The sequence below is a fragment of the Cupressus sempervirens genome, chromosome 6 (genome assembly GCF_028749045.1).
Source record: "Cupressus sempervirens isolate cs-2001-9-10 chromosome 6, ASM2874904v1, whole genome shotgun sequence".
NCBI classification, from domain to species: domain Eukaryota; kingdom Viridiplantae; phylum Streptophyta; class Pinopsida; order Cupressales; family Cupressaceae; genus Cupressus; species Cupressus sempervirens.
The window spans coordinates 483,764,727-483,778,224 of NC_143123.1; the positions used below are offsets into that span (position 1 = coordinate 483,764,727).

The following is a 13,498-nucleotide window of genomic DNA, read 5'->3' on the forward strand; positions in this document are numbered from 1 at the left end:
GAGCTATTAACAAGATTATAGTGCAATATAGGTTTCCTATGCCACAAATGGATAACATAATGGATTGTTTGAGTGGAGCAAAGTATTTTACCAAGATCAATTTAAAGAGTCACCATCATCAGATCAGAATCAGAGAAGGTGATGAATGGAAGTTTCTTTCAAGAAAAAGGATGGTTTGTATAAATGGTTGGTTATGCCCTTTTGGTTTGACTAATGCACCTAATACCTTCATGAGGTTGAATTTGATCAAGGAAAAACATAATGGTGGATTGGCTAGAAATTTTGGAATGGATAAGACATTAAGTTTGCTAAAGGATAAGCATTATTTGTCACAAATGTATAAGGATGTTCAAAAATTCATAAAGAGTTGTGGAGAAGTTGCAAAAAGAGTAAGTCAAAATATTGGTTTGTATACACCTATTACCATTCCTAAGAAACCTTGGAGTGACATCAATATGGATTTTATTCTTGGATTACCTAAGACAGTGAAGGGGTATGATTCCATATTTGTTGTAGTGGATATATTTTATAAGATGACTCATTTCATACCATGTAAGAAGATATCAAATGCTGAGCACGTTGTTGAACTTTTCTTTAAAGAGATTGTGAAATTGCATGGACTACCAAGAAGTATTATTTTTGACAGAGATAGTAAGTTTGTTGTTTATTTTTGGAAGACTTTATGGAAGAAGATGGATAGTGAGTTGAAGTTTGGTTCTACATTTCATCCACAAATAGATGGATAGGTAGAGGTTGTGAACAGAAGCTTGGGTAATTTGATAAGATGTTTAGTTGGGAATAAGCCAAGTAATTGGGAGATGGTATTGGCACAAGATGAAATTGCATATAATAATTTTGTGAACAGTAGTATAGGGAAGACAACTTTTGAGATTGTTGCTAGAATGCAAGCCAGAGGTATATCAAATTTGAGAGATATTGCTGGAGAAGAAAAGAGAAGTGCTGCGGGAGAAGAATTTGCTGATTTTATGAAATCTTTACATAAGAAAGTGAAGTTAAGGATAAAACAAAGTAATCAGAAGTATAAGGAGAATGTTGATCATTCTAGGAGACATCATGATTTTCAAGTTGGTGATAAGGTGATGGTTCAATTGAAGAAAGGAAGATTTCTTGTTGGAACTTATAGTAAGCTGAAGATGAAGAAGTTTGGACCTTATAAGATCTTGACCCAGTTTGCTTGGACAACAAGCTTTGCGAGAATAGAAGTTTGATAGTGGAAAAGCTTATGAAATTGAGTTACTTGATGGCATGGATGTATCCCCTATATTCAATGTTGCTAATGGATACAAGTATCATGAGTAAGATGATGAAGTTATTGTATCAGAGGATTATCCTAAGAAGAAGATTGAAGAAGTTGAATAGATATTGGATCAAAGAGTTGGTAAGAGCACAAGGGAAAAAGATTATTATAAATATTTGGTGAAGTGGAAGAATAGACCTATGGAAGATGCTTCATGGATTTCTCAATGTGAGTTGGATTCAACTTAGGTTGTGACATCTCAATGATTTAGGAGAATCATTTCTTCCAACCTTGGTTTTTTGATGCAAGAGCATCCTGGGTTGCACTACTATCCTACATGTTTTTAGTTTTTCCTAGTTTTTTTGAGTTGTATTGTATTGCATTATCAAGCTTTCAGTAGTTTCCAAGCATTGGAGACATAGTGGGGAGCCTTGTCCTATGTGCACAAAGAGATTGGAGTTATCATGTTAAGGTTTGAGCCATTTTTAGCTTGTTGTTGGAGCTGTGTTTTTCTAGTTTATAGGTGCCTATTGTAGGCTATGTAACTATTTTTTTGCAATGAGTTAGAGGCTAAAAATTTCACCTATTGAAGAGAACCTAGATTAATCTCTACTATAAAAGGTACAAGTCCTAATTCATTATAAGTTGGGAGATATGACAATTCTCCTAGAGTATCGATTGCTGGTAGTTTGCACAACAAGTTTCTCTGATTAACTTTCAGGATTAATACATACTTATCCTTGGTGAATTAGCCTTTGCATCTATAAGGGGTTGTAGAGGACCTAAATTACTACCTTTAGTTCAAAGAAGGAGTTCTAATTCAATCAAGGCTAGGAGATATCAAGAGTTTTCTTGGGTATCAATTTTAGGACATTTAATTTCTACTGGAGGCTGACTTGTGGCTATTCAAGTATTTAATGTTAGGTCTAATTAGTTTTTAGCATTCTAGATTGACTTGTAGCTTATATTAGTATAATTAGGGGTTGTGGTGAAGTCTTTAGTGATTATTATTGATCCATCTTGAAGGAAGATAGATGATACAAGGAGGATAGGAAATTGAAAGCATATGTATCTAGAAATCCGAACTTGAAGCTAGATCTTGGATGTGAATGTATTTTGTATCTAGTCATAACCTAGAAGGCCTTATAGCTGGGCATGTATGATGATATTTTCATGAATCAATAAATAATATGGTTCCCTCTCTTTATGGTGTTATTCTCTTTTGTGTTTTCTTCTGTTGTGTTAACTCTTGCATGGTGGTTTGGGTAGCTAAGTGTGCCAATTGGCTTTAGTTACTCACACCTCCCTATGTCAAATGACTTTATGGATGACTAGTATTTAAAAATTTAAAAATCTAATCCTATGATATGATATAAAATAACCATTTTAGGAAACATTTGATAAAGATGAAGAGACTTAACAATTTTACCCACATTTTGAGAAAAAAAATTAAAATATTTCATTTAAAATGGTCATCTAATTCTAAATAGTTCTATTTAAAGACTTGAAAAATAATTTGACGTAAGTTCCTTCAATCATTTTTTTGATAAAATTGAATTAACATCATACTAAAAAATTCAAGTAGAAATATTTACCATCATAAAAAGTAAAATATTTTGAAATTACAAAAAATGGGAGGTGGCCCATTGACCACCTCTATTCTAATGACTATTTATTGTTTCCTCGTGCAACCTCATAATCACTAACTAAATAAAGAAAACCAAGAAAGGATAATTTTAAAAAAAAAAATATGCTTCACATGTATAAATAGTTTTCCACAGGTACCCTTAGATTGGAGAAGTACAACTTTATTAGCACCCATAGTGTATAGCTAATGAGGTATTTATGTTGGCATTGGGCCGAGGTCCCTCAAGAGCTTCCTAACATGGTTTAACAAGCTCATGTATCTTCCATAACTCTAATGGTTGTATTGGGCATTGGCAAGTCAATATTTTGGTGCAACAACAACCCTGCAAGTTAGCAAGTAGTATGAGAGCTTGGTCACATGTTTGAATCCTTGTAGGCTATGAAGAGTAATGTTAGGAGGGTGATTTTTGTTAGTAGTTTAGCGTTCCTCAGTGGATTTGTCACATGATTTAACAACCTATTGTGTCTTCTATACGTCTAGTGGTTACATATCAATCTTTGACATGTTGATCTTTGGTGTAATGACAACCATAATGGTTAACAATTTATGCATAAGTATTGGTGAAAATATATTTGGTTCATAGAAAAATATGTATTAGATTAGTTATAGAAAATTTTAAGGTAGTTTTAGTGCATGGTTATTGGGGCATCTTTGAATAAGGTATTCAGAAGCACTTCTAAATGACCATTATTTGACACTTGTGTACACAATAAAGAAGGTAAAAATATTTATGTTGACTAATGTAAGAAAATCAATTGATACTTATGATCCAATTACCATTCACACATTGCTCACCTAGCCTCCTAATTACTATCTTAAAAGGAACAAAAGATAATAAAAATCCATTAATAAAGGTATCTTGTACAAATATTCACCCACTTCTTTCTACAATAGTTCAAAAAATTTATGATTCCTACGATATTTGTTCATGAGTATTGATAAATTTTTAGGTGATTATAGTTCTTGATTATTGGGGTATGTTTTTGTATACCTTATTAGAAAACACTTTGAAAGGGCTATTTTTAAATTGTTGTGTGGATAAAATATCCCATATTATATGTCATTACTATCCAGAAGACAAAACAATCACTATAAATAGTTAACTTGCATATGAAACAAACATAAAAATCATTAGATTCTTATATAGGACCTTTATAATCTAAGAGTGTGTAATGTTAGATAGAACAACTATTGGTATAGTTCCCTTACACACAAACCAAAATAATAAGTCATTAAGTTGCATACACAATATTATATAAAATTCATCAAAGTCCAATATAAAATTTAGAAAGTTAAAGGAATTAGGTCTCTAATTATCATAAACACATTTATATTCCTTAATAGTTGACCATAAGAAAATAAAATTTATAAATATATATTACTTATAAAAAAATGTATTGTCAATATTTTTTTAAACTATTTTAAATATAAAACCAAAATGTGTTTTCTTAAATCAATAAGAAATATTTAATGATATTTTTTTTCCTTTACCAATTGTACGAGCTTAGTCCTAAGTTATTTTGTTTTCTCTTTCTAGAATGCTTCAAGAACCAAAGGGAAGCTCCATTTACTATTTTCTAGTAAATCTCATTTCTTTGGAATAGATTATTATAATTAAGTTTTATAAAATCTCTAAAATAACATTATGTGATTATATTTTCATGAATACTTATTTAAATGATTAGTTTTTCTAGGTAAAAGACCCAGATTTTAAATTTAAGACTGTGTATGACTCTTGGACTGCAAAACATAGTGGAACAAAAGTGAAGGTAAGTAAAGTTGATGTTTCTGTCAATTTAAGTTGTAATTTAGATGCATAAGAATTAATATTTTTAAATGTAGATATTGTATGAATATGATTTTTAATATTATTTTCTTGATAGTTGTTCGTACTTATCAAAGATTGACAGGTTGGGTGGAAGTGGGTCCGATTTTGCTGCATTTTTACAACATGTTGGAGTACCTTCAATAGATATTTATTTTGGTGAATGTATGTATGATTCAAATCTATTTATTTGAAACAACATACACACACATGAACAAATCCATAGTATTATTCTTTATAAATAATATTGAATGATTTTTTAAAATTATTTTCTTTCGATATGAAAGTTTCCCTTAAATATTATATTTATTATTTGCATGTGCATGAAAGATACTTTTAGTAATAATTAAAAAGACTTATTTGTTTAATGTAGCTTATCCAGTTTACCATACCATATATGATTGCTTTGAATGGATGGAGAAATTTGGAGATCCAACTTTTCAAAGACATGTTGCAGGTTTGTATGATCATTTTCCATTTAAAAATGTGTAAATAAATATAAAATATTAATTAACAATTGTTTTTTATATGAATATAGTTTCATCTATATGGGGACTTCTTGCCCTTCGACTTTCTGATGACCATATTCTTCCCTTCGACTATAGTGCCTATGCAAATGAGTTACAGGTATAATAAATCTTTTAAAATTGTAAAACATTATATGGTAACCTAAATTGTACCATTTCTTAGATGAATTTTTTTTAGTAGGTTTTTCAAAATCATTATTTATTACTAATTTGATGAGGCATGTTTTGGGCAGAGTTATGAAATGTCACTAAAGGAAAAAATAAGAACTTCCAAGGGTATAACTATTGAACCCATCCATCTAGCTGTAAAGAAATTTGTAGATGTTGCTAATCATACTACTCTAGAAGCAAAGGTGAGGATTGCAAGTTTTTTGTTGAATACAAAAAAAAAAAAAAAAAACTCGTACAACATTTGGTATGTATAGATGATTATGAATAAAAAATAAATTATTTGTTTAATTTGATTTACCAAATTAGTAATAATATATTTTATGATACTTGTTTTTTTGGAAAAATAACTGACAATTTATTTTTAATATACTTGATGAATGCCAAAGTTTGACTATGCAAATTCAAATTTATGTTTTATTCAGGAACTAAGAAAATATAAAGGAGATTACCATTTGATTCTAAGAGGAAGGATCTTTAATGATCGTTTAATGCTAACAGAGCGAGCATTTTTGGATTCTAAAGGCCTTAAAGGAAGATCATGGTTTAAACATTTGGTAGGAGCACAAAACTTGTTATCTATTATTTTATGAATTACTAATTTCTTTTTATTCTAACAATTGAACTAATTTGTGTATGTCTTTTAATTTGGGTGTCAGATATATGCTCCCTCTCAAAATAATGAATATAGTTTTACTTCATTCCCAGGAGTGATGGATGCAATGAAAGGTGAGAGGATTTCAAATGAAGATGGCAACCTAGATGTGCAACATGAGATTTGGATCGTTTCTAGAAAAATCACACAAGCCTCTATTATTTTGGAGGGAAAGTTAACATAATGTTATATTAACTAAGGATTTGCATTGTGTATATCATGCATTGGTAATTTAACATTTATTAAAAATAAATTTATGGTTATTCTTACATGGATTTTCTAAATTTTACTATGTACAATTTTTTGTTTTATTGAGGAGAATAAAAAATATTAATTAAAAGGAATATTTTACATAAATTTAGACATGTCATATTGCATCATTTTTAAACTAGACATGATAAAAGATTACGACAAAGTCAAATGGCTATTTATCCTCACCAATCTTCAAAGGTTTGGCTTTTTAAAGAAATGTTTTATGTGGAGTATTAATCCTACATTTGAGGAACATTCTTATTAGTTATCATCATCAAAACATCATCAAACATCTTTCAAGAAACTCAAGGTATGGGACAAGGAGATCCATTATCTCATTTTATTTTCATTATCATTATCACATCTATCTTAATTATTCACACTTTATTTGTTGATGAATTCTTACTCCATGGGAAATGCTTCCTCTTGGAAGCCAAATAGATCAAAGAAGTGTTAAAAAATTATACTTCAATTTTAGGTTAGCAAATAAATGAATTAAAATATAAGGTCTACATTTTCAATACCAAGTCTTTAGTTAGGAGACTCACTTAGACCTTATGATTTCAATTGGAAGATCTCCCATGTACCTATCTTTGAGTAACTGTATTCATGAGTTTGAATAAAGTATGTTATTAGAGAACAAATATAGATGTTAAAGTCAATCCTTTCAACTTGGAAATCCAGATGGCTTTCATTGTTAAGACACATAATTCTCATCAAAATGTTTCTTCAAGAGCCATATCTAATTATTATATTGTATACCTCAAAGATCCTAAATTTATTATCAATTATGTAGAGAACATCATTGAGAATTCCATAATGGAAATTATGAAATGCAAAGAAAATTCCTCTTGTTTGTTTAGATAACATGGTCTCACAAAAGTCTCCATGTGGGTGTTAGGAATACCAAGGTAGCACTCACAATCTAGAGGGGGAATGAATTAGTTGTAAAGTAAAACTTGATCCATAAACCATTCACCCACAAAATGTATTAGAATTAAAATAAAAACATTGAATAAAATAACTTGCAACACTACCATAAAAAATAACACCAAATTTATGTTATACAAAAACCTTGCTAGTGGAAAATCCATGATGGTGATCAAACCTGCTAGATAATGTACTAGCATGTAAACCATGTTAAAAGTAAAATTGTAGAGCTCATGCATTCAAGCTCATTTCCTAGAGCTCACTAATAAAAAATAAAAAGAGAGGGAAACAACCCTAGGAGCACAAGGGGAAAAATCCCATAATAGACAATAATCAACAATAACATGATATGACTAATAACATCTTTGATATGACAATACAACTACATTGAAGTATATCAACTCTCTATCTCAATAAATTCCACTCATACCTATACCACCATTAATCAAAGATATAACATGCTCACACACCTTCTCATCACATATACTCATTACATCATCCTATTGGTATGGTGATGAAGGGTGCTCCCATTAATACCATAAACACATAATAGAAATAAAGAAACAAAAACAAATACAAGAACAAAATATGGGCTTCTCATTATCACCGCAAATGCAAAATTACATAATTCACAATTACAATATGCTAACCCACATGGGTGCCTTCATTATAGTAATTTGCAAGACAAACTTGCGAACTATCACTAGAGTTGTCTTAGACAATATTTGGGCATTTCATAAATATGCAATTATATGCCACCTGAGAAGGTCTTAGACACTCAAACTCAATACCTAGGGTTAACAAACCCTAACAATACATATAGAGTCAGCCAATTAAACTTTTGACATTTATTTGAGAAATTTTGGATAGCCCAACTTCATAAGACCATAACTCTTGAATTGTTGCCTTGATTGCCTATTATAACCATGCTCTGAAAACCTCAACTCTTGATCTATAGGCACAGATCTGTGCAAGCACCCATCCATCAAGTTTTTGGGCCTCATCTATAACCTCTAAGGCCTTTAAAACTAAGCTTGAAGTTTTAATAACAAAATTACACCTTGAAAATTTGTAATAACTTTAAAAGTACATATAATTTGGCTATGAAACTCTAGTGAAAAATTGATATAACTAAAATGAATCGTCACCACTAAAATTAGAACATTCTAAGCTCGTATGAATGACTTACTAAGTAGCAAGCCTCCACAAATGAAAAAATTGCATTTAGACAACCCTTATTGAAACAACTATAAGGAAATACTTGTTTGGGTGATGCAAGATTGCTCTTCACTTAGGATGCTCCTACATCAAACACCCAGGGTAATTTGAGAAGTTACCCCATCACGTCTCAAGTATTAAGAGGAAAACCAAGATGGTTAATCTCCTTCTTTGCTACCGATGATGAATATTCTACTAGTCTCCCTTTCTAATTGACCAGGTATTCTTCATAAGATTGATTCCTTTTGTAATGCCCCGCCAAGGGATCCAAAGAATTTTACTAAGTTTGCCAAAAAAAAATTTTTTAAACATGAAAGATAAAACCATTCCTAACATTTGCGAAAGCAATAGCAACAATTCAAATGAAATAAACATAACATATATACTTAACAAGCTACATTCTTTAAAGATCCCTTAACGTTGTATCACATCTAAATTAACTATTCATCTAACATCGCATCCTTATGAAATAACAATGATACATCTAATGTACTTAAACAATATACAAGTGTCCTTTTGTAATTATATTTTAGTTTAGCTCAATCATCCATTGTACATATCACAGGGTATGAAAAGCTTAAAAGAATAAACATCCAAGTAAATAAAGTACATCATCATCATCTAATATTAATCCATGATGCAATAACATAAATAAAACCACATATCATACATGATACATCATCACAAAAGATATAAACATCCATCACAAAAGATAACCATATATCACAAACATAAATAACTAAGTGCATGGTTCCTCCAACCGTAAATAGCATCATTAGACCATCATGGATCCTAGCCATCCCTCCGTGTGTAACATTCCAAAGCACTGAAGAGATTATCGGTATTAACATAGTAGGAATGTCATTTCTAAAACATCCTACTAACATGCAAAGTAAAGCATAATAAATCATCAACTAACATATGCAAAGTAAAACAAATCATCAATATAAAAAAAATACCAGTAAATACATCCATCATAAGGTATATTATCTATCATAATGCTCCAAGAACATAATAAAGAATAAATACCAACCAAGGATACTCCAGCCACGGTGTCTCAGACGGATCTCAAATGATAAAAGTGAAAATACACCACCTGACCGTGTGGAACCTAAGTGGTCCACTCCCACCGTGCTGAGGAGATAATCTCAAGTCCCAAATAGGATATCAATTCACGAAGCAAAAATCTCTATAAGTTTAGGAATCCTAAAAGTATACTAACTCAAAGGTTCCATCACACAAAACTAACATCTAATTTTCAGAGGCACACAAAGACATGTAGGAAACCTACACTACAAGCGGGAAAGTGTCATCGTAATTATCACATACAAGTTACCTTGGCAGTTAGCTAAACTCCATGGGTCCATACTGATCTCATGTGGCCACTAGTATCCTCTCATACTGACGAGGTATACTACAGAATGGATAGTCGCAACCATGCGTTCTCACTACTCCCATCCTAGCCTGTACAAGCACTCAAGGCATGGGCGAGAACATCAAAACAATTATCCTTTTAGGTTCATTTAATCCCCATTTAGTGTGTAAATGTTATCACTTATTAACCAAACTTACAATGAGTTACCCTGGCAGCCACTTAGGGCCCCGACCCCCATTGCAAGCCACTTCCCGACACTACAAGTAGATTACCTACCCTAAGCTTATGGAATCATAAATCACCACAGTCCTGTACAAGCGACTGTAAAGAAAATCTAAAAGATAATCCATAAAAATAATCATCAAATAATCATGATAAAAGCATCAAAAATCCATAACAAGAAGAATCATCAAATCTCCAAGATAAGAATCATCAAATCTCCATGAGCATCTGAAAAAGCATCCATAGAAAATCATGACCACAACAGTTCTCTATTGGCAACTGAAGGCATCACTGCTAATCATAATAATCATTGGTTCTCAATAACCAAAATATATCTCAAAATAAATCACAATATCCATTGGTTCTCAATAAGCAACCAAGAATATCTCAAAATCATACTGATCGAAGACTCCAAAATGGTTGAGTCAAACATGTCACAACATGACATCATCAAGAAATAAATTCACATTTCAGTCCTATCATGGCGACTAGAAAATAATCCAAGGATAACTGATCGATGACTCAAAAATGATTAGCTCAAGTGTCTCATACACATACATCTCAGCTTCACACATGAAGACTGATGAACAATAACAATCAGTAAATACAGACATTTCATAGAGCATACGATCACATTACCATGGTTGGGCTTATAAAGATCAAGACCAAATAAGATCAACATGCCATCACATCTCATAACCCCCAAGCCTCTGGTAACAACCTAAGACTGGTCAACACTAGTTAACCCAAAACCCAAAACAAGAAGCATATAGAATACATGATGCAGACACATGTTTTGGTTTCGCTAAAATCTCATAGTTGAATCAAGTGTAGGGGTTTCTAATTTTTTTGTTTGCAAGTATACTTTCAAGTGTATAAAGTTATCAATTGACCTACAAGTCAACTCATTTGTTCCCCGATAGCATTATTCTAAGAATAACTCAAGGATAATTATTCGCTAAACTGATCATCATTGACCTTAATTAAATTGTCCTTTATATTTAATCATGATCCATATTCTAATTAATTAACTCTCCTTTAATGTTACTACAACTTTCGAGATAATTAAATGATCATTATTTATTTATAAAAGAACTAATTATCAATCTTCGAATAAGAAAATTATAACTTTATTAATATGATCAATTAAATCAATTAATTAACATAGGTACACCATCCATGACCTATTAACATCTAATAGTTTCCAATTCAATAATACTAAGTCTCACCATTAAAACATCTAAGGTTGTTATTCAAGTCATGAGAGTACGACTTATCAACTTCGATGTAAATACTTCACAACTTTGCTAGAGGAATCGATATTAGCATATCAATTAAAACACTATTACATAACTTGATTATTAATTAAATCTAACTAACTCTAATTAATTTAATTAGTAATTACATATCCAAGGCAACATTCCAATTAATATCAGTTGACTAATAACAAACTATAATTTTGTAAGTTAAAAGTCATCTATAATTTAGTACACAAATATTCATATTCATAGTTCAATAATAATAACTTGTTAATATTTAATAACAAGCTATATTGGAAATCTTATTAATAAATCTATAATGACCACATTCGTCATTCTTTTAACAATGTTTCCATTTTATTTTAATAATAACAAGTTATAATAAATCTCCAATACCAAGTATTATTATCTCAAATAAGTTTTCCCTATGCACGTTGATTCAATTAATTAATACTCCTCCAAATTATTAACCAATTCAATTTGATTAATATCTTTTACAGTTCTTCAATCATTAACTAATCTCCTCTAGATTAACTCTAACCAAATTTGTTGATATCTATTTAAACCATTATTTATTAATAGTTTGCTAGTCCTTACAAACATTAATAAATAATAAACTCCTCAAACTATACATACTCGATCTATAGAATCCTTCCATAAACTCATTAGTTAATATTTGGCTAACTCTTAACTCCATTAAAGTATTCAAACGTATTAACCAATAACATAATAATTCAGTCTTAATCCAATATCATTCAGAGTTTCTAAATTTAAATCAACATAATATAAATTATCATCTTGCAATTATTTAATCAATATTAAAATCAACCATTAGACTCCATTTCTAATTGTTCTAATAATATTTTGTCTATATAAACGTTGTTTGAAAGAGATCCCTATCACAAACCAATAAGACTCATTGTAGATTTTAACATGAATAATTTCCAAATTTTTAACATTATCATCTTCATTAAACAACTCTAAAATTGTTTAATATATATTAAATAGTATTCAATATACATTATAAATAGTCCACTATATAAACTATATTAAAATCTTTTTTCTTTTAATTTTCTCTCATCCATTTACTTAGATTGACTAGTAATTAATTACACTTCTTCTACTATTAACTAATCTTAATTAAATTTGATTTAATTAGATTAGATAATAAACCATATAAAACTAATGCATATTAATAAGATTCTAATAAGGGAAGATTTCAATAATATCTTTAATTCATTCCATGCTTTGATATATATTATTTTTGTGAAGTTTAAGCATAAAGAACTCTTGGTTATGGGAAATGGAAAAATATCTGTCCTTGAATAAAATAGTCTTAGTATGACGGCCATATCTCCCTAATGAACCGTTGGATCAAGCTGAAATTTAAATATGTTGGGGAGGGCCAAGTTGCGCCACTTCTGACTAGAGCGATTGAATAAATTCAATCCCAATAAAAAGTTATGAATGACTGAGTTCGGGTCTATCCAAGGGGCAGGGACAGGACAATTTGTGATGAATTAAGAATTTCCAGTTAAAATAATTGTTCTCTAAATTTAACCATAAAAGGGTTTGTTCATATGCATCTAAAAATATAATTGATAGAAAGATTACATCTAATCATTCGAATTTTTATCATAAAATTTCTATTTTAATTCTAAATCTTGTCTTTCTAATTTAATATAAATTCGAACACAAACTCGATTTAAATCTAATTTCTTTCTCATTTGGAACTAGGGTTTTTCTATTGTTTTCTTCTCATCCAAATAAAATATCTAGATTCCAATTTCAAATACAGAGAGTATTCAGACACATAAAACAGATATGATGAAGACAGGAAGAGAAAGAGTGCAAAGGGAATATGAGAATATCATGAGTGCACCTAGACACTGATGCTAATTTTCCATGCCTTAGAAGTCCATAGAAAATCCCTTTTTTCTCCATCATTCGTAATTCTTCCAAGAATCCAAGCCGATCGAATCCTCCAAGTGATTAAAAATGCTAGAAGGAGCATAGAAGCAAGTAGAAAATATATGAGCATATGAATCTTCTTCCATGCATATAAGCTTTGAAGTTTCTATTTTTTTTAGCTTGTAGCTCGAGGCTTCCATTAAGCTTTTCATTTAAGCTTCTATGAATGCCTGAATATCAAAAGCTCTCA

The 13,498-nt window shown here is 30.4% G+C and overlaps 1 protein-coding gene across 4 annotated transcripts in view; it reads left to right on the plus strand.

The window, feature by feature from the left end:
* LOC149553139 (putative glutamate carboxypeptidase LAMP1) overlaps nucleotides 1–6,350 on the plus strand; it is a 34,938-nt gene extending 28,588 nt beyond the window's left edge. The window contains exons 7-13 of one of the 4 annotated variants that reach the window (XR_016353037.1): nucleotides 4,601–4,675; nucleotides 4,809–4,896; nucleotides 5,105–5,188; nucleotides 5,270–5,358; nucleotides 5,492–5,534; nucleotides 5,852–5,983; nucleotides 6,135–6,350. Coding sequence is in view for 2 of the 4 variants with exons in the window: in XM_089788644.1 (XP_089644770.1) it covers nucleotides 4,601–4,675; nucleotides 4,809–4,896; nucleotides 5,105–5,188; nucleotides 5,270–5,358; nucleotides 5,492–5,611; nucleotides 5,852–5,983; nucleotides 6,086–6,265 (768 nt within the window). In the remaining 2 variants the exon portion in view is untranslated. Of the gene's footprint in view, nucleotides 1–4,600; nucleotides 4,676–4,808; nucleotides 4,897–5,104; nucleotides 5,189–5,269; nucleotides 5,359–5,491; nucleotides 5,612–5,851; nucleotides 5,984–6,085 lie in introns of all 4 variants that reach the window. The other 3 variants (XR_016353036.1, XM_089788645.1, XM_089788644.1) reach the window with 3 other exon arrangements.
* The last annotated feature ends 7,148 nt before the right edge of the window (nucleotides 6,351–13,498 follow it).